This window comes from Entelurus aequoreus, linkage group LG08, assembly GCF_033978785.1.
Source record: "Entelurus aequoreus isolate RoL-2023_Sb linkage group LG08, RoL_Eaeq_v1.1, whole genome shotgun sequence".
Classification (NCBI taxonomy): domain Eukaryota; kingdom Metazoa; phylum Chordata; class Actinopteri; order Syngnathiformes; family Syngnathidae; genus Entelurus; species Entelurus aequoreus.
In genome coordinates this window covers 25411785-25439763 of record NC_084738.1, presented here as the reverse complement: position 1 = coordinate 25439763, position 27979 = coordinate 25411785, and the positions used below count along the sequence as shown (strand labels likewise).

At 37.1% G+C, this 27979-nt stretch overlaps 1 protein-coding gene across 1 annotated transcript in view; it reads right to left on the bottom strand.

Annotated features, from left to right (window-relative positions):
• Positions 1 to 2789: 2789 nt before the first annotated feature.
• Positions 2790 to 27979, bottom strand: part of si:dkey-121b10.7 (heparan sulfate glucosamine 3-O-sulfotransferase 6) — a 46155-nt gene continuing 20965 nt past the window's right edge. The window contains exon 2 of the mRNA XM_062056103.1: positions 2790 to 3701. Coding sequence (XP_061912087.1) covers positions 3074 to 3701 — 628 coding nt within the window. The 3' untranslated portion in view covers positions 2790 to 3073. The remainder of the gene's footprint in view (positions 3702 to 27979) is intronic.

Here is a 27979-nt window from a genome sequence, read left to right as displayed (position 1 = left end):
ATTACATCCAATTGTTTGAACAAAATAAGTAAACAAATGTTTTGGTTTTCATTTAAATCTTTTATCTTTTTAGCTCCCAGAGCGTTCCTGTGTACAATAATGTATTTCTTGAGTTTGTTGACAATATAACAATATATACGATAACAATATCAACAACTCAACAAAAACAGAGATTTATGGTTAAATTAAACATAGATCGATCTTATCACGCTAGTATCGGTTCAATACTGACAACTGGTCTGCATACTGTTTACTTTTGGATCATTTGAACAACACAACAAAAACATTTACTTGTGGAAATTAACAGAAGAGAATTAAAAAATATCAAAATCACCACGCTAGTATCAATCAAAAAGTATACTGATATTACACTCGTTATGGATAATATGGGCTCCTCTTCATTGATTTATTCGTCAATTAGGAAGTGTGTTTGGATACTTATTATAACAAAAAATAAATATATACATTCCACCGAGTGTTTGCATTTTCCTCTTTCCTGGGAAGACTTTCCACAAGATGTTGGATTGTGTCTGTGGGAACTTTAGTCCAGTTTTTGTCCATTCATCAACAAGTTTAAATAAAATAAACGTTCATCATCTGAGTCAAGTTAGTGGGACCTAACTGTTTTGATATTCAAACAAGATGGTTGAGTTGCAGGCTTGCAGAAAATACTCATTAACTCCTTATAGTCTACTTTGCTGATGCTCCACTCTGTGTCTGGCAACGCACAAGTTCAACCACCCCCCCACAATTGAGATACATGGGGAAATATCATTGATTACTATTACAATCATAAAGAAACAAACAACATAATCACATGTGGTGATTTTTAGCAGATGAGCAAAGGTCTTCACTGCCTATAAACTAAAGAGGCACTTATTGATCTGAAGGTCTTCTGCAATATTAATGTGTCAAGTAATTGTATGCATGTGTGAGAATGTGGAATTTGTGTGTTTAGCTCATGCAAAACGACCCCATTAGACACTTCGGGTGGCATGGCGTTATTGGTGTGCAGTTCATGATGACCAGGCTCACAGGTCAAGGCGGGGTCAATAGGTCAAGGATCGCCATCCCCGGAAGGTCTCCAATCAGCCTGTTGAATTGATTGCTTACACATCAGAAATGTGCTGCCCAATGTTAAGCTCAAATTTAGCCGTCTCCCCCACCTACCATCATCACTCACGGCCCCTACCTGCACACTTCAGCTGTGCAAGATACTGATTACTTGTTTACGCTGAGGGTTCTGCAGTATTTATTGACTAATTAGCGTACAAGAAACACTATTTTTTTTATCAAATGTTGTTTAAGATTCTCTCATTTGGACTAATATAATGAGTACTGCATATGTGCTGTTATAGTCCGTGACAATAGCTACGGTGAAAGCATTAAATATTATTTAAAAAAAACAACAAATAAAACCCAATAAATGTTTACACAAAATCTAACAGACTACAAAAAATATTAAATTAATAATTCTGATGATGGTGTTAATGTGCAGAAACACTGACTCTTTCTTTATATAAAACTTACTACTGTAACATTACAACCTAATTCTTGTTAAATTGAAGTGAAACTATAATTTTAAGGTTTTTTAAGTCGTTTTTTTTTTTGTTACATAATGTTTTCTGTCATAATAGTGTTATGTTTATGTTGATAAAATTATAGTTTTTTTTCATAATATTTATAAAATATAATATGACTTTATCATCATATATTTTTCTCAACGTATAAACATTTTTAAAAATAATATGACTTTATTTTGTATAATCTAAAATTTGTGTTTGGACTATGTCTCATAACGTTAACCCATTTTCATGTAACGTGACATCAATATAAAAAGTGTTTTCTTTACAAGGTTATTAATTAATAATACATTTTTCTTTGAGAACATTATTCTTCATGTAATATGAGCTTTTTCTGGAAGTCCTATGCTATTTTAATTTTTTTTTTAAGAATTACAAATTTTTCACATCATACTGTAATAACTATTTCTGTTCAAGTAATAATATGACTTTATTCTCATAGACTTGCATATGTTTCTTATTGTATTTACACTTTATGATTATTTTTATCTTTTAATATTATTACTTAATTCCCTGTAAAATTCCATGTTTTTCCTCATTGTATTCAAACTTTATAATTTCAACTAATTATTACCTAATATTTACAAAACGACATATTTTTGAAAAATGTTATTCAAAATTGTATAATTTTAATTTTAATTTTGTAATTTAATTTAATTGTTATAAAACAATACATTTCTTCTAATTTTATTTAAACTGTATAATTTTAACTTTAACCTTGTAATATTATTGTTTAATTCGAATAAAATTACATGATTTAAAAAAAAGGTTTATAGTACCACTGTACTTTTTTTTCTAGTTAAACCTTTTTTCACAATATACAGTAATTGCATTTTTTACTTTATTGTCCAATTTTGTTTTCCTCTTTATAATGTGACATTATCCTATTAAAACGTAATTTGTTTCCTTTTAGTATTATAATTACAACATTTTTCTCATATTTTTTTTATTTTTACTGTGGCACTAATGCTTCCCATTTAGTGGGAAAAAATACAATGCCTGGTTGACTAAATACTGAAATAATGAACCCAAATGTTACAATTAGCTATTATAGTCAAAATTAGAATAGCATCTTTTACCATCAATGTTGAAAGTTGAATGCTGTATGAACCTGTATGGCAAGCATGCAGAAATACCACGACACACCTTTAAGAATAAAACAGTTTTAGTCAGAATTTCAGTAGAATTCCAAATACAAAAGTCTCAAGAAAAAATGTCAACAATGTGTTGTTATTTTATAAATAAGGCGCTCTAAAATATACACTTGAATGAGGGTATGGTTTTGTAGATGTACTGCATGATTATTTCAAAAATAATGATTAAAAACAGCATCTTTTAAAGTGAAAGTACAGTACAGGAAATGAAGGAAGGAAATAAAATGCTTATACTTTGATAGCTGAACTGAGTTGACCCAAGCTCATTTTTGCACTTTTCGATAAAAGAACAACTTTGGTAATGCACATTGTTTCTCGCCTGTGACAACTTTGGTGTCAAGCTGTGTCATCCCAGCCAAAGTTCTGACCCGTCATTTGATAGAATTTGAGGTTAAAAGGTCTGTAAAAGTCTCTGAGTCTGAGCAGGACGTCTGAGGGGATGTGCGGATGGGGCCTGCCCTTTGACTTCCCCAGGCAGCGCGGCCTGCTGCTCCCCTCTGGCTTCTTCAGGCAGGGGAAGCCTTTGGTCTGATTGAAGTAGAAGTGCTTGTCCGTCACCACGCGTTTCAGTCCCAGGAAATCCTGGACGCGGCCCATCTCGCCCGCCGGGTCCGTCACCAGGCGCTCGCCGCTGACAAAAAGGAGGCGCGAGAGCGGGAAGTAGCGCAGCCAGTTTTCCAGGTGTTTGGCGTAGATGCCTATACGCACCGCGCTCCACGCCGTGTCGATGAGCCCCGTGGTGGCGTTGCGAAAGGCCAAGTCCCGGAAAGACGGCAGGCCCGGGGATTTGGACACAGTTTGGGTGTAATCGGAAACGGCCCTGGTCACGGGGTCGCGCACCACCACGATCAGCTTGGTGTGGCGGCTCATGGCGAAGACGCGGCGGGGGGCTTCCTTTGTGATGAAGTAACTGGGGGTCTTCTCCATGGTGATCTGACCATCCAGCGTGCGGGGCATCAGATTCCTGAAAAGAAAGGAAAAAATATTTATGCTCTTAATCTCATTAGATGGGATTTTCCAAAACCGCAAATGCCTTGTTGACTTCTTGAATGTTGTGCTTTACTTTTAGTGATCTAAATCTGTGGATTAGGCATCTGACAATGATGGAGCGGTCCGAGCAGCGCCGACTGCTACTGTAGGAGCCACAAGACTGACCTCAGACAATTCATTTCTCTTGCTCTTTAACACACAACGCATTTCCGGATCTCTTAGTGCAGGGGTCGGCAACCCAAAATGTTGAAAGAGCCATATTGGACCAAAAATACAAAAACAAATCTGTCTGGAGCCGCAACAAATTAAAAGCCATATTACATACAGATAGTGTGTCATGAGATATAAATTGAATTAAGAGGACTTAAAGGAAACTAAATGAGCTCAAATATAGCTACAAATGAGGCATAATGATGCAATATGTACATATAGCTAGCCTAAATAGCATGTTAGCATCGATTAGCTTGCAGTCATGCAGTGACCAAATATGTCTGATTAGCACTCCACACGAGTCAATAACATCAACAAAACTCACCTTTGTGCATTCATGCACAACGTTAAAAGTGTGGTGGACAAAATGAGACAGAAAAAGAAGTGGCATAAAACACGTCCTAGAAAGTCGGAGAAACTTATACATGTAAACAAACTACGGTGAGTTCAAGGACCGCCAAAATTAGTAGGACAAAACGGCGCTTGCCAAATACTCGAATCAGTGAAGCATGTTTAATATAAACAGTGTGATTTATAACAATTAGGGAGGTTTGTGTCATGTTTGTCATACAGAAACCATATTAAAACAAAAAATATATTTTTTTCCCCCTCATCTTTTTCCATTTTTCATACATTTTTGAAAAAGCTTCAGAGAGCCACTAGGGCGGCGCTAAAGAGCCGCATGCGGCTCTAGAGCCGCGGGTTGCCGACCCCTGTCTTAGTGGCTAAGAATCAACAAAAAATAATTTTGTGTTTAAAAAAAAACATTCTCTTTAGTAGATTTGTCCCTCTTTTTCACTGGCACTCGTCGAGGGCGGACGCTCCCTTTTCCTCTCCCTTATCTCTCCTGCTTGCTTCTTTGTCTTGTCTTGTATGTATATGTGTTTTGCTATGGAGTTTTTTCCCCCACTCCAGACTGGGCCCAATTAGGAGCCCTGTCTAGATTGGATTTTTTTACTCATCTTCCCCCAGCGTTTACGTTTTTCCCATCTTTTGTGGGGCGCCTTGTGGTGACCCATCAGCGTTCCTGTTCTGTAACCCTGTAACACAGTTTGTTTGTCTAATCTTGAACGGGTTTGTGCTGAAAACAAAGTTTTGTTGTACTTGTGCAATGACAATAAAGACCTACCTACCTACCTGTACAACTGTTTCCACTTCTGATATTAGAGCCTTGAGTATTGGCCAGTACCGCCATTAATCCAATAAGATAGCAGCATAAATCACAATACATACTTTCACCATTTTGTAATGTGGAATGCCAGAAGAAAAGGATGATCAATTGAAATGACTCAGAGAACACTGTTAGGTATGAAAAACACTAACTTTGAGTTTTTTTTACACTTTTGAAGGTGAATGTTCATTTGTATTTTGTCGAAACGTAGTGGTCACAATAATTAATTCAATTAAGAACGTGATACAGTAAGTTGAATGATGCATACACATTTCTTACTGCCTACTTTCTAATATGTGAATTTATTGACTGTGTAAGTATTATGCAACTATGACTATTTAATACTTGTTTATATTGACAAATGTTGCATTTTAGAGTGCAAAATGGTTCCATTAAGCACATTTATTACATACGGTATGTCTAGCTTGTGTGCTTTTGTGTGCTTAGCTGTTGTGTAGCTGCCTACCATGTTTATCTTTTTTCACAAAAAGTCAAGAAAATATCAAACTTGTGTGTTTATTGGAGGACAACTAGATATTAACTGTGCTGCAGTATTGCTTGTATTGGACGCAATATACTATTTTTTTTGGCTCATATTGTCTGTCTATCTGTGTTGGCCCTGCGATGAGGTGGCGACTTGTCCAGGGTGTACCCCGCCTTCCGCCCGATTGTAGCTGAGATAGGCTCCAGCGCCCCCGCGACCCCGAAGGGAATAAGCGGTAGAAAATGGATGGATGGATGGATGGACTGATATCCGATATCAATATCAGATCTGGACAGGTCTCGGGGGGGTCCCCACATCTGCGGTCCCCTCCAAGGTTTCTCATTGTAATCCCATTGGGTTGAGTTTTTTCTTGCCCTGATGTGGGATCTGAGCCGAGGATGTCGTTGTGGCTTGTGCAGCCCTTTGAGACACTCGTGATTTCGGGCTACAAAAGTAAACTTTGATTGATTGATTGATTGATATTACGAGAAAAATGTTGTAATTTTCTGATAATCAAATTTCAAAAATGTGAAATTAATGGTGTATTTAAAAAAAGACAATACTAATTTTCCATGAATATACTAAAATAAACATGTCATTTTCTGAGAATAATTCTAATTTTTAAAAAATTAAATATACAGTTTTAACATTCTTATTAAAGGGGACATTTTACAAGATTGAAGTTAAAATATATTTAAAACAATATTTGTTTAAATTACCTTTATTTTAAAAGGGGTCGTATGATTTTTTTTTGTACATTTAAACACTCCTTTGTGGTCTACATAACATGTAATGCTGGTTCTTTGGTCAAATAGTTGCATACATTATGTTTTACAGACCATCTTCAAAATGTCACACATTGGACAAATTGAGGACGTAAAAAGGAAGGCAAGATTGTTTTATGAATATCTGCACAATTCTTCCATGGTTTGATTTTAAATTTTTGGGGACTTATGCTGATTCCAAATACACAAAAACAGGTGTTAATAAGTATGAAAAGTTGGCTTTGCATAATACCGGTAGGTCCCATTTAATTAAAAAAAAGTGGGAAAAGTGGGAAATGAAAACCCATAATGTCAGGCGAACACATCTCAACAATTGTATTATCTTGGCAAAAGCAGCATTTTTAATGTGAGCAGGTGTTCGTCATATTGTGGCTAGTGACTGTGCTGTATTTTACCAAAGAATACCAAAAAAGAACATGCAAAAAGATTTGTGGTGCCTACGAAACCAGAGGTTATCCAAGGATTGAGCGCCATGTGTGCTCATTAAATCTTTACTATTGCTGTTGGCTCGCTGCTTATTATTATTGCTGCAAGCAGTTCTTGAATGGTCGACGTTTTAGTGTGTTGACATATTTCTTGATTGATCGCTCGTATAGTTGATGACCCAAGCTGAGAGGACATTACACCTGAAAAAGTCCTAACATGATGTGCCAGAGCGGATTGTACAAAACAAAGCGCAGGGTATAAAAATTGGGAGGGGAAAAAGGGATTTTGCCCATTTATTTCATGCACATGTTAGTAGTGGTAAAACGGAATGTCATAACCCCTATTGTGTGTAAGGTCCTGCCAATTTTCCTCATGCAAAAGGAGACAAATGAAGGGATTTTGTTTTGGAAACATCTCAGCCCACTTCTGCAAGATCTCTCGGCTAATGTTTAGATGGTTTGGTCTCTGCGGTTGGTTTGTAAGTAAAAAGCTTGTGCCGCTCCGAGCTTTGATGGAGACCACTCTCAGTTTTACGAGGGGCATACACAAAAGACTTATGGTTTTCATAACACATCCTTCAGTTGTATAACGAGGGCCGTAATAGAAGATCACACGAAATACAGCAAAGGATAAAAGCGGAGTAAAAAATAGAAATTTAGGATGTGTTTCAAGGAGGCCAAAGTGTGAGCAGCGCCCTCTCTCTCTCTTACGACAGAATGTGGTTCACAGATTTATTTCAAGCATCACATGGCGGGAGAGGTAATATAGCTGCTGGGATATAAATCCAAAAACCATTGTGTTTTTTGGGAGGGAAATCCAACCGATGGGTTTCTTTCTTTTTCTTTGTAGTTTTTGTAGTACGGTCCGCCACAAGCCCCACACACAAAGACCTGTGGAACTGTGAAAAAGACAATGAAATAAGTTTACAAAACTATTCATCTCCATGCTGCTGCTCAGCACTCTGCACTTTGCACCTTTGCCATATTGCACGTTGTATTGCACTACAGTAAATACCTCATCCTGACTATAGTCTTTAACAGTATGCTAGGTTGGTAGCTGTAAGCTCACTGTCTGTCATTTGTTTATCTGTGAAATATATGTCCTATGTTTAGTCTGTTGTTTAGTTTATGCTTAATGTGTGTCAAATCTTGTTTCAATCTTGTTTTAATATCGCGCATTGGAGTATGGGAGAAACAAAATTTCAGTCTTCTGTGTAATGTTGTTGGGAACTGGCATGGCTGCCGTTTTGTGACCCCAAGATGCAAGAACCAGGAGAACGGAGAGCAGGTATGATGAGTTTTAATCTCATACAAACAGAAAATGAAGCAGTCTAGCTTACAAAGGTTCCAAACATAAAGTGTTATCTTCGAGCACTGAGGAGTGCTCGAGACAGGGCATAAATAGGACGCATGTTGATTGGCCGCAAGTGTGGACCAGCTGCCAATCAACAGCAGGTGTGAACAAAAACAGTGCTCAGTGGAATAAGCAGGAAGTGGAAACCAAAATAAGAGCACTGATAGGAAGTAAATACAAAAACAAGGAAACAAACAGAAATGAAGTGACCGATCGTCACAAATGTACTGTTGCATGGTCTGATTGACCATAAAGTAGACTTGACTTGACTTGACTAACCCATCTTATTTCCTTCTTTTATGAACATGGAAGTAGCATAAATCAAAAGGACAGAAAAAAACAAATTTCTCACCTATTTGGAAAAAAATGTTTTTTCTTTGTCCGTTTGGGTCAAAATTACACAAGTGTCTGTGCCCTACTATTGAAATTGTACATATTATTATAGGCCTTTCTTCCATGATCAACAAAGCAGCCTGATAGCTAACAAATGGACAGAAAGCCAAACAATTCTTTCTCACTTTTGTCAGTAGCATTAATCTGATAAAATGGGATAGACTTTATTTATCCCACAATGGGGAAATCATGTGAATGTATCGGACACTTCAAACTCTTGGGACGGATTCTCATCGGTGCGGACTGGACATTGGCCGAGAGCTAGTGGGCAGCCTCGAACTGAGTCAGCTCTCTTGGTTGCTTTGTTGGTACTGTTCCTCTCTCTTACATTTGAGGCACACTAAAAGCAGTATCAGTGCCATAGAATCAAAAGTGTACAGTCTTGCCAACAGGAACAACTAACGACTATTTTGATTTTGATAGTCAACTAATCTATCGACTGATCCATCATCTGTTTTAACGATTAGTCGACTAATCGTATTATGGAGTGTACACCTATTCAGTTACTCTGATTTAGCCATGAGGTTTTAATTCAGCCTAAGATATATTTTAAAGGAGGCCTATTATGCAAAACAACATTTCTTTCCTATTGGTAGCTGTTTTGTGTATTTGGGATCTGCATAAGTTCTGAAAGTGTGAAATCAAGCCGTTAAGGCATTGCGGAGATATTTATGAAATAATCTTGCCTTCCTTCATACTTGTTACGTTGGGGTCGCATGGTTTTGCGGTGGTCGTGTCCACAAGATGCAGAAGGACGTCCGGAAGCAGGGTGCAGGTAAGAAGGTGATTTATTCCAATAAGCAGTACAACAAGTACAAAAACTCAGACACTAGTCAAGTGTGGAGTCAAAAAAACCAAGATAATCACCAGGGGCGAACAGCGAGAAAGTCTTACACTAGGAAAAAACAAAAGCGCTGTGATAACAGGAACCAATGTAAATGTTGCGAAGAGCGAGCAAGACTGCCATAGGCAGAGTGTGGCGCGAGAGCAATAAATAGCTCTCTGATTAGTGACCGGGAGCAGGTGAGTGTCCTGACTACTAATCACAGGCAGGTGACAAAAATCAGCACCCATGGCAACTAAGAAACCCAACAAGGGTTCTGAAAGAGAAATACACAACTAAGAAATACCACACTAAACATGTCCCGGCAACGGACTATGACAATACTTCTGCCAAACGAGCCGTTTGGAATGTGCATTAGGGGTGTCGATTTTCGAATGAATCACGATTCTTATTTGTAACAATTCTTAATCGATTCTAAAAATTAAAAAAAATATATATTTTTTTCATCTGTCCTGTCCAGCCGCTTAGGCAAATCATATTGTTGATGTAGATGCCCATATCTGATGTACACATTTACTTTAGAAATGAGAAGTGTACTTCTCATGTTGCCTTGTTTGGGTAGAATTTTATTGAAAAAACATCCATCTATCCATCCATCCATTTTTCTACTGTTGTCCCTCTCGGTTATCATTGATTTTCGTCGACTAATCGTTGTACCCTTATCCTCCATTAATCCGGTAATAGCTTGCTAATTTACAAATGGACAGAAAACGATCAACGTTTGCAATTTTGTCAACTTTTATCTCTTGTTTTTGCCCTTTGAGTCTTGATCAAACCGTTCTGTGTGCACTAACATTCAAAAACGATCTTCCTGCATGAACCAGGAAGTAGTCTGTTAACATACTATATACACACAAAGAGGTACACAAACACTTGCACTGCAAAAAGTCAGTGTTCAAAAACAAGAAACAAATATACAAAAATTAGGGGTATTTTATTTGAACTAAGCAAAATTATCTGTCAATAGAACAATAAAATTTGGCTTGTCAAAACTTTCCAAAACAAGTAAAATTAGCTGACCTCAATGAACCCAAAAATACCTTAAAATAAGTATATTCTCATTAATAACAACTGTACTACTATATGAGTATGTATTTTCTATTGTTTCATTGAAAATAAAACAGCAAAGTCCAGTTGGCTGTCATCTGTTTTAATTATGAGACACAATTGTGTCAAAGTCATGATTTTTTTTTCATGCTTGAAATAAGAAATTATTACTTTGAAAAAGTAGTTTTATACTTGTGAGTGTTGATGACACAGCTCTGCAACAGTTGATATTCTATTTTCAAGCATGTTTTACTCAATAGAGGGCATACAATCTCAGCAACAAGCTGTAATATCTTACTGAGATAGTTTAGGACCAAAACCCTTAAAACAAGTAAAACACTCTAACATAAAATCTGCTTAGTGAGAAGAATTATCTTATCAGACAGAGCATAACCAAATATCACCCTTATTTGAGATATTTAATCTTACTTAGATTTCAGTTTTTGCAGTGTGCCAGATACTCTAAATATGTGAATTATATTGAAATGCGGAACATAAACGGGACTGGAAGCGATTCTCTTGTAAAGAGAACTGTCTCTTGACAAAAATCCTTGTTGCCTTGCTGGGGGGTAAAACAAGGCTAAAAGCACAATTGAGGAGCAAGGATACGGGGAAGAAGTGGGAAGAAAAATAGAATACAAGCATATGTCCCTCAAAAGTTCTTTTCAACTCATAAAGTGACAAACTACCACAGGAAGTTACATTTCCAGCATCTGGCATCCAGTTGCTAGGCAAATTATCAGGGCGTACACATGTGTCCACACACGCACAATCCATGTAGGTGGGCTTAAGCTTTATTAGGGCCCATTAACAGGGCGGCAGGCCGGCAGGTTACTGTTTACAACGCAGATGTGAGCACATGTGAGTGAAGTACGCTGCTGATACGTCACACAGAGACAACGCATGAGAAATGCAGCAACAAATAAACTTTAATGGAAGGAGCACCAAAATAAAGGAACCTGTGTGTAACATGTGATCTTATCCATTTAGTGAAAAAAAATACTTTTCAAATGTCTAAAAATGTTGTGCCGTCATATATTCGGGTTCTAAGGATGTATACAAACAAACCAATAGCTAGGGCTAAACAACTTGTTCCCACGCAAGCTTTTCTTCCTGTTACACACACACAGACATACCAGTGACTTGGCGAGATGCAGCTGTGACGCAGACAGCTGCTCGGAAAAAAGTGCCTCAAAGTTCGGGAAAGGTTACAAATAATATAGAAGTTGTGATGCAAATTTGAAGAAGAATCATTAACAAATATGATATTATTGTTCTAATGTTCTCTACCTGGCGTTATTTCAGTGATGTTAAAAAAACACAGGACTTCTGTTACATTCTGACTTTGGTGTTGTGTCGGCTGTGACCCCAGTATGCGGAGACGGCAGGCGAAGTGCGGGTAAAATGTACTTGTTCAACAAAAATAAAGACTTAGTGCAGCAGGGAAGTGCACATGAAGCATATGGAAAGCAAAGCAAAGCTTGCAATAAAAGCATCCTTATTGACATCCAGGAACAGGTGTGTCCTAATTGCCAGTCAGGGACAGGTGAGGGAGCAAGCGCTCAAACAGGGGTAGTGGCTAAAAGGAGGCAAACAGGAAATGGAAACATAAATAGGAGCTCTGGTCGGGAAATGAAACAAATACCAGAAACTAATAATAATGATGACAACTTTGTCTATTGGGAAAAAAAAGATAGGGTCTTGAAAAAGAGCGTTCGTCTTATATTTGGTTTAATATGTTGTTATCAAAGTCCAAAGTGAGATCACACAATTTGGAATCGTACAGAAAAAATGCACCTCTAAAGTAGCACACAATTTCAAACTGCACCTCAGTGTGTTTGTTTCGCGTCTTTTCCCCCTCTTTTGCGCCACTTATTCCAAAAACATCCATTGGAAAAAAGGTGACGTTTTTATCAAAGAAAGGAGCAGCATGTTTTCTTTTCTTATCCCTACTACAGTATATTGTTGTATTTCATTTAAACTTGTTTTGCACTGCATACAGTGCTCTTTATGCCACTACTGTCTTGCATACTGCATATGGTGTTGCAGCTATTGGAACCGTAATTTCTGCAAGGGCACACAACCAATGTCAAGTTAAATCCATTCTGAGGTGAACTTGTTTTTACACTTTTGTGATAGTTCAAATGTTAAACATAGTTTTGTGATAGTTCAAATGTTAAATGTTAAACTGTGCAGTTAATGAAGGCTTTAACATTGGGACATTTTGACCCTGCAACAGATTATTAGTTACCTAGGCTCATCTCATGTTACTACTACCAACTGTTATAGGGAAATACTGTACATTCCGGTCTATAAGCAGCTACTTCTTTCCCTACGCTTTGTACCCTGCGGCTTATAAAATGGTGTGGCTAACTTATGTATTTTTCTTCGCTTTGAAGGCCATCATGCAAATAAAACACACGCAAAATACACTGAAAAGGTGTGTTATTGTTTGTTCTTTAGCACCATCTTTTGGACAAGTTCACTCAGTACAGGTGAGGCAGTGCTGCAGTGTCCTTCCATTTAGTGGTTTCAATCGGAAGTACAAGTGTTGTTCCTTTGTCTAGTAAGCCATAGCGTTTCTACTCGTATAGATGAATTCGTCACTCCAAGCCATGTTTGGAAGTTTTACAATATAACTAAAACTATTTATACTTACTAAACCCTCCTGTGTGTGATGTCTGTCGAAGTGTTTTCATGCATATTTGTACATGCTATTGTAATGTAATCAAGCAAGCGTCGTTAGCATTAGCTAATATGCTAGCACAATCACAATTGCAAGTGATAGTTGTGTTAACTTACAATGGAATTATTTTTGGATTGTTTCAGTTCCACACATTTCTGGGTAACTTTACCATTACATCACCGTGAAGTTATTGAGTCCGTTTAGCTGATTGGAGAGCTAGCTTCCGCAGCTAGTGGGTCCATGGCGATGACTTCTGTTTTGTTTGATCAGCCGTTTTACTGCCGTGTGAAAGGCGACGTTTGGAAACAATTATGGTATATAAGTAAACATTTACAAAATTTTTCAGTGTAAACATCTCATTTCACAACGTGTATACATATATATATGTATGTATATGCGGCTTGTAGTCCGGTGCGGCTAATACATGAAACGTATTTTTTACTTTTTAAATTACAATTTTTTAAATTTGTATGTACTGGTGTGCTTTATAGTCCGGAAATATGGTAGTTACCTAAATTCATCTACTGCTACTACCTACTGGTATAGAGAAATAGTGTAATTATACTGTAGTCTTAATAAAAGTAGTCCTAACCCTAAGACTGTGCAAGATTTTTGAAATAAGATAGTATTTCAGTTCAAAAAAAGTACGTTGTCATGCAGCAATATACTTTTATTTCGTTTCGGGCACATATTTGTATTGTTTTTACGCAGCAACACACAAACAAGCACACACAAGAGCAATGTGAACATGCCTTCCACAGGATGGATCCACATCTGGGAGCAATGAAGTTCAGACCCACATTGTGTGTGTGTGTGTGTGTGTGTGTGTGTGTGTGTGTGTGTGTGTGTGTGTGTGTGTGTGTGTGTGTGTGTGTGTGTGTGTGTGTGTGTGTGTGTGTGTGTGTGTGTGTGTGTGTGTGTGTGTGTGAGCCATTTAGAGGGAAGTGTTTCTGACTTAGGAAGTTTCTCTCTGCTCCTGACGTTCCGAGCCATGAAAGCTGTGATCTGTGCTGGGCTCGTGGCCAGACCCCCGGACCCTCTTTATCCCCTCCCCACTGCTCTGCTACAAAAAAAAAAGAAAAAAAGAAATGCCCCGAATTTCAGAGTCAGATGGTAGTGATTCAGGGGGCGAAAACCACCGGGTATAATCACCGAGGATCATTTAATACAACTTGTCATCATGTGCACTTTTCTCCCTTATGTGCTGGTACACGCTCTCTTTCCTCTTTTCCTTCCCTCACTCTTTAGATTCAGCCTCATTCGCAATCCAAGTCTCAATTCGCCTTTCCAACAAAACATACTGGATATGTGCGACTATATCCACATCCTTAACCACTTAAGCCCGTTCAAAGATGTTTAAAAGCAGCTCCCTGTAACTCACTGCTGTGTGAGAGGGAGACGTTTGTCATTACGGCGGGCAAATACAGGCCTGGAGAGCTCCTGTGGGCTGATGAGAAGTCAGCAGAGACTGTAATCAACTTAGCGAAAATGAGGGTTGTTTGTTGCCTCCCGTAGCCTTTAAGGACTTGAACTGAACAAGCCTTGGCTGGATAACATGCCCTTCTGGTAGAACTCCATTTTTTTCCGTTTCATATTTGACAAAACGTGTTAAGCACCAACATGCAGAGACTCCATGTTACTGCAAGCAACACCAATGCTTACTTTTTTTGAGGCGGCAAAAAGTATTTTTTGCCGTAGAGGTTTGCATCACCCGGGTAGGTCGGTAAGAAAAAAGAGCTGAAAAATGTGTGCAGCTGAGGGGAAAACTGACAAGTACAAGGCCTGGAAGCCACAAGTGAGTGAGAGGTGGTCAGTCGGGTTCCTAGGAGAAACCACAACAACATGAAAGACACCCTTTGTGCATCCACTTTCTGTGTATTTGATATATTATAATGCAACATGGCTACATACTGTAACATTTGCAGAATGTAAATAAGAAAACATGAAAAGTTAAATTATTGTTTGTCACAAGACGAAGCCTGTTAGTACTTTTATATGGGTTTTGTCCACAGCAGCACCCATGACTCGTTGAGAAGAGCAATGCTTTCAATTACTTAAAACTTTCAATTAAAAAAATATTTTCAGTTAGACCTTTTTGTACTTTCAATTCTTTTAAAATTATCCACCAGATTTGTAGCTTGTAGCTTAAAAAAAACAAAAAAAACAGTATCACCAGTGGTCTGATTCATTGTTAAACACATCCCTCCTGCTTCCTCTTCTTATACTCTGGCACACCAGGTGAATTGCAATGTGTTTATGAGCAAGAGTGATCAGGTGGAGGCAAATCTATTTGAGAAATATTTGATAGTAATCGACTTGGGATAACATTCTTAAAACTATGGGCCTGATCTACTCAAGCACAGGTGTCAAACTCAAGACCCGGGGACCAGATCTGTGTCAATAAATTACTTTATATTTTCTTAATAAATGTATTTTTTTTCTCATTTTGACAGTGAAAATACAGTTTATGTTCCGCATGAAATTGCATACACATTAAACTTTTATATTACCCAGTATTGCAACAAATATCATATTATATTACTTTTTTTTTATTTTTATGTTGTTAAAATTAAAATAAATACTTGAACACAAGCTTGACTTATGATTTCAAAGCAACTTATCCATCAAGTTGTATTCTGTAAAAATAAAACATTTACGGTGGTTGTTACAGCAAAAAACTGTAAGAAAACTGTACCACTGTTTTTACAGTAAAATTCTGGTGACTGAGTTGCAAGTTCTTACCGTAAAAATCTGTTGTTGTTTTTACCGTGTATTACTCTAATTGGAAAAATTATACCACATTTTGAATTTAAAAAAAATCTGATATTGTTTTTCCATTTACAGTAATATGTTGTAAAAACACTGTACATTTTACAGTAAAATTCTGGTGACCAAGCTGACAGTTTTTTATGGGAAAAAAAATTTGGTATATGTTGTAAAAACACCGTATATTATACTATATTCTGAGTTGCCAGTTTTTTCGTGTAAAAGCTACATTTTTTACAGTGTACATAAAATATATATAATAATCAAATGCATAGGCAAATGTATATATTATTCTCAGTTCCCAGTGGCCCTCCGAAGGCCACCATCACTACGATGTGGCCTAATGAAAATGAGTGTGACACCCCTGTAATAAAGTTTTGCATGTTTAAAAACACGCGCAAACTTGATAGCACACACAAATCTGATCTTCTAAGCTCCTGTGCAGAGGATTGAGACTCTTAAATGACCTAAATAGACAGTGGAATTCATTTAGGGTGCCTGTCCTCATGAATATGCAGCATATATCAAATCAAATCAAATCAACTTTATTTATTAAGCACATTTAAAATTTACCACAGGGGTAGCCAAAGTGCTGTACAATGGGCAGGTTAAAAGATAATACGAGAACCGAGCAAACACAACACAACACAAACAGAACAGGATAAAAAATAAATAAATAAAATAAATAAAACATATATATTGCATACTATGAAGAGGAAATGCAAATACAGTATAACCATTTAGCACTCACGATGTTATTTATTAAGACAGAAACTGTTCTGCGGCTGCTGTTTTGCATCAATATTTAGCATGTTTGAAATGTTTGTGCAAACTGACAGTTACGTACAATGACGGTGGGGAAGGAAGCGGTCGCGCAGCAATGATGGACAAAAAAACTTACGTCCTAGTTGTCAGCATATTTGGACTGTTAGAAATAAAAAATAATGGACATATTTGTGTATTCAACAATACCATTCAATAATGTTAGCTGCTTAGGGGGCAGATTTAAACAAATTAATTTGATTTATTTTGGTGTCTGCTGGCTTGTACCACAATAATATTGTACCGTGGCTTAAGTACCTTGATAATATCAGACCGTGAGATTTGATACCGTTACATCCCACTGCTGCATATTCCACGACATAACCAAACAGGCCAGGTTAGACCAGCTGCACCAGTCTGCACCACTTTTGCACTTGTTATCAATTGCACATGCAGTCTTATTAGATCACCTGCAACACACCCACCAATAGTACACACAATGTTATAGTTTGCACTCGCTGTTTGGCACATGCTATTTGGATCTTGGTAGATCAGGCCCAAGGTACGCATCATTTCATTACGAAGTGTAAGCGTGGATTAAAAACACATCCAACGTCTTACGTAAGTCTGTTTAGCCAAGAGGCGGCACCATGTTGGAAAATTTGGCCCTATGTTGAGGCCAATAATGTTAACCATTACCCAAACCACCAATGTGTTCTATAATTTAGCAGGCAAAAACGTAAACAAACTACTATGCTTGCACTATAAAACATTCTGCTGCGAGTATTCCCCAAACATGGCAGACACTGCACTGAAACTGTTATCTTTTATAACAGGAAGACTAAATATCTACCATCATTTCATTTCCTCTCAGGCATTAACGCTGGAAAGACACTTCAGTCAGACAAAAACGAGTCTCATCTAAGCGGGTTCTGCTTTGGCTTTTACGCTCTTAGATGCAGATTATATTGCTTTTATTTTTTTAGAATGCATTTTCCTCTTTCATATTCTTGCCCAGTCTAGTGATTGTCCGCACCACCCTGATTAGTTTCACCTGTTTCGTATTACTTTCTCTCTCTCTCTCTCTCTTGCTTTATTTGAGGCTGCATGATGACTTCTCTCTTTGCCAGTTTCTCCTCGCCAGTTGCCTTCCAGCTCAACCTTCTCTCTTTCCTGTTCTTGCCTGTGTAATTGCCTGTCTCGGTGGACATTTTTAGATTTGGGACATTCCTTGTTAGGACACCCTGTGTTTGGACATTGTCTGGATGGATTCTCCACAGAATCTAGAATGTTATTGCATAATCATCTCGCAATGCATCTGTAAGGAAGTGTAGAATCAAGTAGTTAGAAGTGACTGGCAATAACTACTGCGTGTAAATCCAGTCCATATGTGCAATTAATGTGCATTATCATGTGGCCACTGATTGCTTATCAAACGGGAAAATCTGCAGCCATGTCCCTGTAGGGCCCACATGAACTTCATCTTGAAGCTCCAAAGAGGCCTCGGGGGCCCCGCCTTGCCTTCAATCTTTAAACACAGGATGGACAAGCTGAAGATGGGGTGGAGAGATGAGCAAATTACAGATTCCCCTTCCTTCCTGACCCCAGTGATGTCATAGCGTCTTCGCCGCAGTACCATAATTAGGCTGTGTGGTGTGCTGTAGATGAATCCTTGGAATACACACAAATAACATATTTCATGCATTAAGACGGGTGATGGGATTATTCTAATAGTGTGGCTATAAACCATGTGCCACATTGGTTGCCAGAAATAGAATGGTGATTATTGCTTGCATATACTTTACTGAATAACACAGCTTTTTGTGTCATTTAAGCATATTTGTGCCTTCCAGTACGCATAATAATGTATGAGTCAACTCACAACCTGAGCATACAGCAACTGAGCATGCAGAATACAGTCAAAACCAGGGTGTTTTTGATATCAAAAGAGACATTTGTCTCCCTCTTGCAGTCAAGAAAATAGTCTCAAGCTGCAAAACATAACAAAGCTCATAAACTTTTTAAAGTTTTATGCTTTTTTATTTTTATTTTTTACAGCAAATGAATTTGTCCATAAAAATGTTAACACTATTTTTTACTGAGATTTTTCTCTTTTTTTATGATTCATCAGTCCCTCTAGGAATTTGCGATTTCCTTGCACATTTTGGCCAATCAGCGTCATTTGATGCTAATCGGCACTCAAACACGCACGTCAACTGTCTAATCAAAATGTACCTTTGTACTCGCTTTCATTGAGGGCCACATGGCAGTTATGGCTGCTTTTAGAGGCCATTTGTAACAGTAAATGTGTGAAGATGAATGTATAATTGCCTCATTATATTACTACACAATTGCCTATGCATTTGATTATTTGATTTTTGAAATTAACGGACAACTTACTTTGAAATCATAAGTCACGGTGACAAATTATATAATGTTAAAAGAACAATTTTTTTTTGATAATATGACGTTGATTTGTTTAAATACATACAGTATATATATATATATATGTATATATATATATATATATATATATATATATATATATATATATATATATATATATATATATATATATATATATGTATATATATATACATATATATATATATGTATATATATATATATATATATATATATATATATATATATACATATATATATATATATATATATATATATATATATATATATATATATATATATATATATATATATATATATATATATATATATATATATATACATATACATACATACATATATATTTATATATTTAGCCTTTTCAAAGAAAATACAAGCATCATAGCCATTTATGCAAATCATACAATGATGTCTGTCATATTGACACCACCCCCATGCCCCCACCACCACAATTAGATCTGCAATCAGTGGGAAACACTGTCGAGCAGGGAAGCCCAAAGTGGAAATTTGGCCCGTAATGTAATTTTGTTTGGCACGCCAAAGAGTGGCTACCAAATGTATTCCATATTCATACGGACCACTTTCAAGCTGCTCAATCATTGAGGGCATGTTCACATTGTAAAAAAGTCAGTAGATTTTTACCGTAAAATCATCAATGGTATCATTTTTCCATTTGCACTGTAAAAACAGGGAACATAGATTTGACTGTAAAAAAAGTAGCAGCTCAGTCGGCAGATTTTTGCGGTAAAGCTAACAGTGGTATTGGTTTTCAATGTATAGGAATGCACTGTAAATAGATGGCCATAAATTTTACGCAAAAAACTGGCACCTCAGTCACCAGAATTTGTACGTAAAAACAACAGGGGTTCCTTTTTTTCAATATGGAGGGGAAGAAAGAGAAGCTAACTGTATTAACCTTGTAGATTGTTATAGTAACAATAGGTTAAGCTTTGTCAGTGTGCCGTGTGTTATCCAGTTTCTCCTAGGGGAATAACTTTAATATATGTTTGATGAAACGTGATTATATGCATGAGTGTATGCATGCATATGTGCTTGTATATGAACAGCATGTGTATATGTATGTTTGTACAGGGAATGTGTGTGTGGATGTATGTACCGTGAGTGTGGATGTACGTACTGTACTTGTGTATGTATGTGGGAGCGTAGGTACCTATGTATGTGGGTAAGTACCAATGTGTGCGCGTATGTATGTATTAATGAATGCATATACGTATGTGTGTATATATGTATGTATAATTTTGTGCAGGTGAGTATGTATGTGCATTTGTATGTACAATATATTTGTCTCCCAGTGTGTGTGGGAACACAAGTACGGCCCCAGCCACCCAGAGAGCCCAACCCAAAACAGCAGGTGCGATGCCCAGGAAACACGGGACTACCAGCCCCACACAACCAGGCCGGTCAGCGACAGGAACCTCCCAGGGCCAGGCTAACTGTGCCGCCGGGCAGGGCCAGCAGCAGGCCACAGACAGACCCGCCCGGCAGAGGACAAGGCACGGGAGAAGCAGGGGACAGCCAACCACACCCCACACGGGCAGAAAGGCGGGACTCCTCTGCCCATCCGGAGAGCATGGCGGGGCCCACCCTAGGCCGCTCCTGGGTGTAAGCAATCTCTATAGACAGTACACCAAAAGATATGGTCCCACAAACAGAAAATAACTAAACACTAAGGAAACTAATGTGAATGTGTCATGGTTGACAGAGTGCTTGAGTCTGTGCAGGATTGTACCAACGTGAGGTTAAATGGAAATGTGCAAAAATAAATTATACAGCTGGACAGTGTGGTGGTTTTTGCATAAACAAAAAGTAGCCACATTTTTACTTTAAACTTTTGTAGGTTCTTGTTATGCACACCTATTTACAACATTTCATGGAAATCGCTTGTGTAGTTTTTGTGTAACTCCTTAAGGAATGGGTGTGCATACCTCTCCACCGGTCTAGTGGTGACCTTAGACTTTTGCACAGCACATTTCAAATATCTTTTAACAGCTAGATGGAAGTAGTTAGTTCAGTTACAAATTACATGAGATTTTCCGACATGTGCATTACAGTAACAATGATCACCTACTTAAAATTTGCAGAGGCAAAAGAAAAAAAATATGCTTCCTCTAATGAAACTAGTCATTTAACACACACACACACACACACACACACACACACACACACACACACACACACACACACACACACACACACACACACACACACACACACACACACACACACACACACACACACACACACAGTCACACACTTTCTTGTATTTGCTACCTTCTGGGGCCTCCGAAAGATGGCTACATCTTTAGGACCACTCATTCTAGATATATAAATATTTGTATTTACAACATTGATAATATATACATACTATGCAAATATTGAGTTTATTTTTATTTAATTTTTTTTTTTTTTTTTGTAATTGGTTTTTAATCTTCATTATTTACTTCAAGTTATTACAGTATGTCTCTATAGACATTTATTTTATTTTTTTTATAAATTTTTGCCAAAGGGGGCACGTTTCAATTTCTTACACACACTTGTTATTACATATGTTGGACAGAGGGGGAGCACTTACATTTTTTACTCACACTTGTTATTTCATTTGTTGACCAGAGGGGGAGCACTTTTAAAACCGACACACAGTCTGTTTGAAAAAATTCCTCCTTTTTGGGACCACCCTTATTTTGATAGATTTCTCCACCAGGAGTGCAAATAAGATATTTATTTTTTGTTTTTTGTAATGTGCTTAAGGCCAATGACAAATGATTCACGGACCACAGATGGCCCCTGTGCCGCACTTTGGGCAACCCAGTTGTAAAAGCTAACTGTTAAGGGCCACTATAGTCTTAGTACCGTAGTGTATTTGTTCATCCTATGGTCACATATGGGACGCGGGTTGTCTTACGTCATCACCGGAAGTCGTAAAATCAGCTGTTCACCTGGCGGGTTTTTTCGGGAATGAATAGGGAAGTCCTTCTTTAGCTGCCGTCTTCTTTTATCATATATTGCTGCCTTTGCACCTGTCAATGTTTATTTTTGTATATACATTAAATCAACAAAAAATCCTGACTTTGGAGAAATGTTCATGGACTCTGGTATTTGGCTCTCTATTAGATGCAATGGTTTTCTGTATTGGGGTCCTAACTTGTTCAAACGGTCCTCATATGGAAGGTACTTTTCTTTGTCGATGTCTCAAGAAGGGTAGAAATACAATAACACACACACACACACACACACACACACACACACACACACACACACACACACACACACACACACACACACACACACACACACACACACACACACACACACACACACACTCACACACTCACACACACACGCAAGTTGGACAAACTTTAATCGACACAGTGTGAATTTTTCTGGCAACTCCCCAAGTCCTTGCCAATCAGAATGCTTGATACTGTCTGATCCTAAAAAGCCACTTCCGAGCAGTTTCCACCCTGTCATTGCTTGTGGTTTCTTATTGTTCACAGTGTTTTGAAAGGAAAATCACAGGCAACTTTTAAGCCTGGAAACTGCCTTTATCAGTATTGCTATTAGCAGGAACCAAGGTCACCAAGGAGCCCTTTTTAATGAGGATTTAGTAGGATTTTGGACAAAAAGTCATGTTTTGTAGCGGGTGGAAAAGTTCAATTAAAAAAATGCATGACTCAGACATGTAACGTGGACTAGGGATTTAATGATTAACGGTGTTAATGATAACCGCGGTAAAACTCCCCAAGCGTTACTATTACTGTTTCAAATTAAAATGATCAAAAGAACGCCATTGATAACTGCACTTTGATAAACTCACAGACTGACTGGTGCCCGCTCATTAGATTGGATGCTAACATGAAGACAAGAGACAATAAAGTCTTTCCCCATTATGAAAACAATCTAACCTGATATAAACACATTGCTGTCTAAGCAACTAAGATATTTATTTGTGCACATTGACTCTACAAGCTGTGCTCTCTTAAAAAATGGAGGTGTTTTTACGTTGTGTTCGAGGATCGCTGAACAGAGAAGGACGCCACAACGCCCACCAGAAATAATAACTAATCATAATATATTGTATTTTTATGCACTTTTCATTTAAATAAATGTTGGTGCTACAGTACAAACCAATATTTAAAACAATAAATGAGAAACACAAAACATCAAAATAGTGTTTTTTTATTAAAAAGTGTGTATTTATTTTAGTTACTTTAAAAACATATGTTGATCAAAAGATTTCAGTGTGTGTATAAGTACTTTTTGAACCCTATTTGCAATAATAATGATAACCATGATATGACCCTAGGGAGGTGTTTAGGGCACGTCCGAGCAGTAGGAGCCCACGGGGAAGAACCAGGACACGTTGGGAAGACTATGTCTCCCGGCTGGCCTGGGAATCCCTCGAGATCCCCCGGGAGGAGCTGGACGAAGTGGCTGGGGAGAGGGAAGTCTGGGCTCCCCTGCTTAGGCTGCCAGTATTGTGGGCATTTTGATGATCAGCATATATTTTGCATATTCATGAAGACAGATATGCAAAATGAATTCCTCTTGTGTTAGGGTCGGCACCCGACCCGTTTTAGGTTTTAAATGCATACAAGAAACATGTACATTAGTTTATGACATTAAGTTTTTTTTTAACTTTGTCAGGAACCTCCATTTCAACAAAATTAAAACAAAAAATAACATTTTACAAATTGTTTTAGTGGTGTGGTTGAAATTATTACATTTATGTTAGGGTCGTTTTCAACCCAGAATGAAAATATAACTATAAAGCAATATTTAGAGCCCAAATTGAATTCATACGTGCACTGTCATGTCATTTAGCTCTTATTCCAACTTTGTGAGCTTTAGGGGGTTTTCATTTTACTTCTTTTTCTCCTACACCTGGAAAAAAAAATAAGAAGACAGGCATGTCTAAACATATTTGGTCAATTCAGTATTTTGTGTTGCTGACTTGCAGAGTGCACATCTCCAAGTTGCAGAAACCAAAATGAAAAGATTACATGCAGTGAGCCAAGCTCTTTATCATATTTTTGGTGAAAAGAATGGAATAGCAATACACAAGGAACCGGTTCCTGAGGAGGAAGACAACGTGGAGTACCAGTGTTGTTATTTATGAGCATATTTATAAGCACTTTATTGTTTATTTTGATATACTGGGAGGCTGTATGCCACTGCTGTTCTTTTTTAAATGTATAGTTACCTCTTGGCAGCTGCTACTGCAATTTAAACTATGTGCAAAAATATGATAAAGCATTGTGATCTTAAATACTTAAAACTTTGAAACAGTTTTCAATAAAGTACTGAATTTAAAAGTACATGGGGTCTTTTTTTTTTTTACCTTGGTATCAAATAAGTATTGAGAATCGTGAAACTTACTAGATATCAGTACCAACTACTGAAATTCTGGCAACTCAAGTACCCCCTTCACCTTTCTTTGCATGGTAGCCAGACATTAAACAGAGGTGGACACCAGTGACAAGTTAGTTACACGCGCACACAATCAGTAATTACCTGTCGAGACAGACCTGTGACATAAACAAAGATTTGCATTTCAATGTCTGACAAAACTTTGAAATTGATGGGGACTTGTTTTTGTGCATGTCAGCGCTGTTTCAAAGAAGTCATTTAACTTGAAGGAATAAGCATACATAAGGTTTTACAGATAAATAAAAATAAAGGCTCATGTCAGAATTATTCTACCATATCATTGAAATTGGGAGGACTGTATTCTACCAGAGTTTAATTGAAATAAATTACATACTTTATTATTTATTCATCAAGCGTTTTTGCTAATCTTTCCCATATTCTATGTTTGCAAACTAACCTCAAATTACCTGTCACACTGAGCTTCACACTGTCATTTTCATATTTGCAGTCTAATAATATATGTAAGTGAATAATATTATAAGAAAGAAAATATTAATTTTTTGAAATATATTTCTTAAATAATTGTGTATAATTTACTGCAGTTGGGAACCTCCAAAAGCACAATAAAATGTGATATATTATCAAAATCAACAACGGAATTTGAATGATATTTATGCAAGGCGCCATATAATCAAGATGATGTTGTGTTACATACTAATTGCAGCTTTGGGGTATTTCTTAGCATACGATGCAACATTGTCAAAGAAAAATACTCAGAAAAGTGTAGCTTGCATACGTTGAATTCCGTTTGGTTTAATGTGTAATGAGTTACACATTATGATGCGTTGTATAGTTTGCAATTATTTTGTGGAGATTTCAAAGCAGTCAGTGCTTAAGCTATATTTTTTGTGTGCAAACATTTTATCAATAAAAAGACAAATAACTTGACAATTAAATATATTTAAAAAATATAACAATTAAATATTTTTTGTTAGATTAATTGATTATCTTCAAAAAGATGTATTTGTCCATTCTTATAAGAAATCATTAGGTTTAAACTATTTACACAAAAATTATTTCATGACCAATATATGGGCATGGTCTACAGTACATTGTGGTTCAACCAATCAGATGATTGATCCCACTTTCCACCTCTTTGACGGTTGACTAAAACAGATTAAATGAATCCTTGTCACATACATACACAGGGCTTTTAATGATATTTTAAATGTTGTTTTGCAAAGAGCAGAGGATCATGTGATAAAAGGCCATTAAATCACTAAAAATTACATCAAATAAACAAAAATGCCATTAGAAAAATAGAAATGTCATCGAATAGTTCAAAAGGCCAAGCAATCTGCATGGTCTGCAATGGTCAGGAAATACATAAAGTCAGTATAATAATTTAATAATTAGTTATTCGTTCTCAGGACATTGAATCAATCGCCTTTCATCCAAGCAGGCTTCATCAGTTCATGCTCACAGATGTGCTGTGTATAAAACAGCTCTAATCTGAGACTATGGTGCAGGGTCCTAAGTATTTATCCTCTGAAAGTGGGGACACTCCCAGACAAGAATGGTTTTACTCACTTGTAGTGCAAAACAAAGGAGTGAGACCTCTGCCAGTACAATCAACAAACAAATATTAATTGTGTTTTACAACTGACGTCATGACTATTATTATTATTCTGGTTTTTTTTGGTTTATCAATCAATCAATCAATCAATCAATCAATCAATCAATCAATCAATCAATCAATCAAAGTTTATTTATATAGCCCTAAATCACAAGTGTCTCCAAGGGCTGCACAAGCCACAACGACATCCTCAGCTCAGATCCCACATTTATGGTTTATGGACAGTATGCACGATACAGTATTCACAAGGAATCGATGGGTGCACCAGATTTAGCTAACAGCTTATTTCAAACTGTAGTCCTTCATTTGACACCCCCTGACATACAATAGGAAAACAAATGACACCACTACTAAAAACAATAAAACGGCAGCTAATAAAACAATGTATATTTGCACAAAAAAAAAACCACAGTACAACAAAAAACAACAATAACAACACATTACACACAAGCCCCCACACATCTACACACCTCATCTCACAATCACACGTTATTCAAAATTAAATTAATTCATACAATTCATATGCTGGAAAGTGTAAGCATTTAAGTGCCTGTGCAAGGAGGCCTACAATTTAGGAAATCCCCATAATACAATGCATAAATTGCAAAACTAAATTCTTCAAAATGATTTCAAATTCCACCACTATACATAGTTGCGATGTACAGTTTATAAAATGCATGCTCAAAACCTGTAATTATGACAGTGACTAAATGAATGCATACGTTTAAAAACTAATAAAAATATACTGTATATTAAGGATGGGACTCTTAAAACAACCCACAGTTAGATTCGATTACGATTCTTGGGGTGACAATTCGATGAAGAATTGATTCATAATTCAACGCTAATTATGTTTTACTTAGTATAAAAATGATGATAAAACATTTTCAAAACAGGTTACAGATTACAAAAGCTCCCCTTGGCTGCTGACGTATGACGTACACGTGCAGCAAGTAACTATGGATATGACCTAAAATTAGATTTTATTATTTTTTATTAAAGAATCATTTGAAAAAAAAAATGTTTTGAAATGTATGTATTGATTTAGAATCGGAATAAACTTGGGGCACCTCTACTGTTTCATACAGTACTTTCTCATGACAATTATTATTAGTTCATGGTATTTTGTTTTATTTTGTTTCCAGTGATCTTAATTGTGTTTCCATTTTCTGTTTGCCTTTTTTTCCACTATTTCTTCCTCGTCTATCCCTGATTGGCAATCAGGACACACTTGTTCCTGGTTGCCAATCAGGAAGCTTTATATGCCAGCCCTGTCTTCTGCATTAAAGGCCTACTGAAACCCACTACAACCGACCACGCAGTCTGATAGTTTATATATCAATGATGAAATCTTAACATTATAACACATGCCAATACGGCCGGGTTAACTTATAAAGTGACATTTTAAATTTGCCGCTAAACTTCCGGTTCGAAACGCCTCTGAGGATGACGTATGCGCGTGACGTAGACCGGCGAACACGGGTATGCCTTCCACATTGAAGCCAATACGAAAAAGCTCTGTTTTCATTTCATAATTCCACAGTATTCTGGACATCTGTGTTCGTGAATCTGTTGCAATCATGTTCATTGCATTATGGAGAAGGAAGCTGAGCAAGCAAAGAAGAAAGTTGTCGGTGCGAAATGGACGTATTTTTCGAACGTAGTCAGCAACAACAGTACACAGCCGGCGCTTCTTTGTTTACATTCCCGGAAGATGCAGTCAAGATGGAAGAACTCAGATAACAGAGACTCTAACCAGGAGGACTTTTGACTTCAATACACAGACGCCTGTAGAGAACTGGGACAACACAGACTCTTACCAGGATTACTTTGATTTGGATGACAAAGACGCAGACGTGCTACTGTGAGTATGCAGC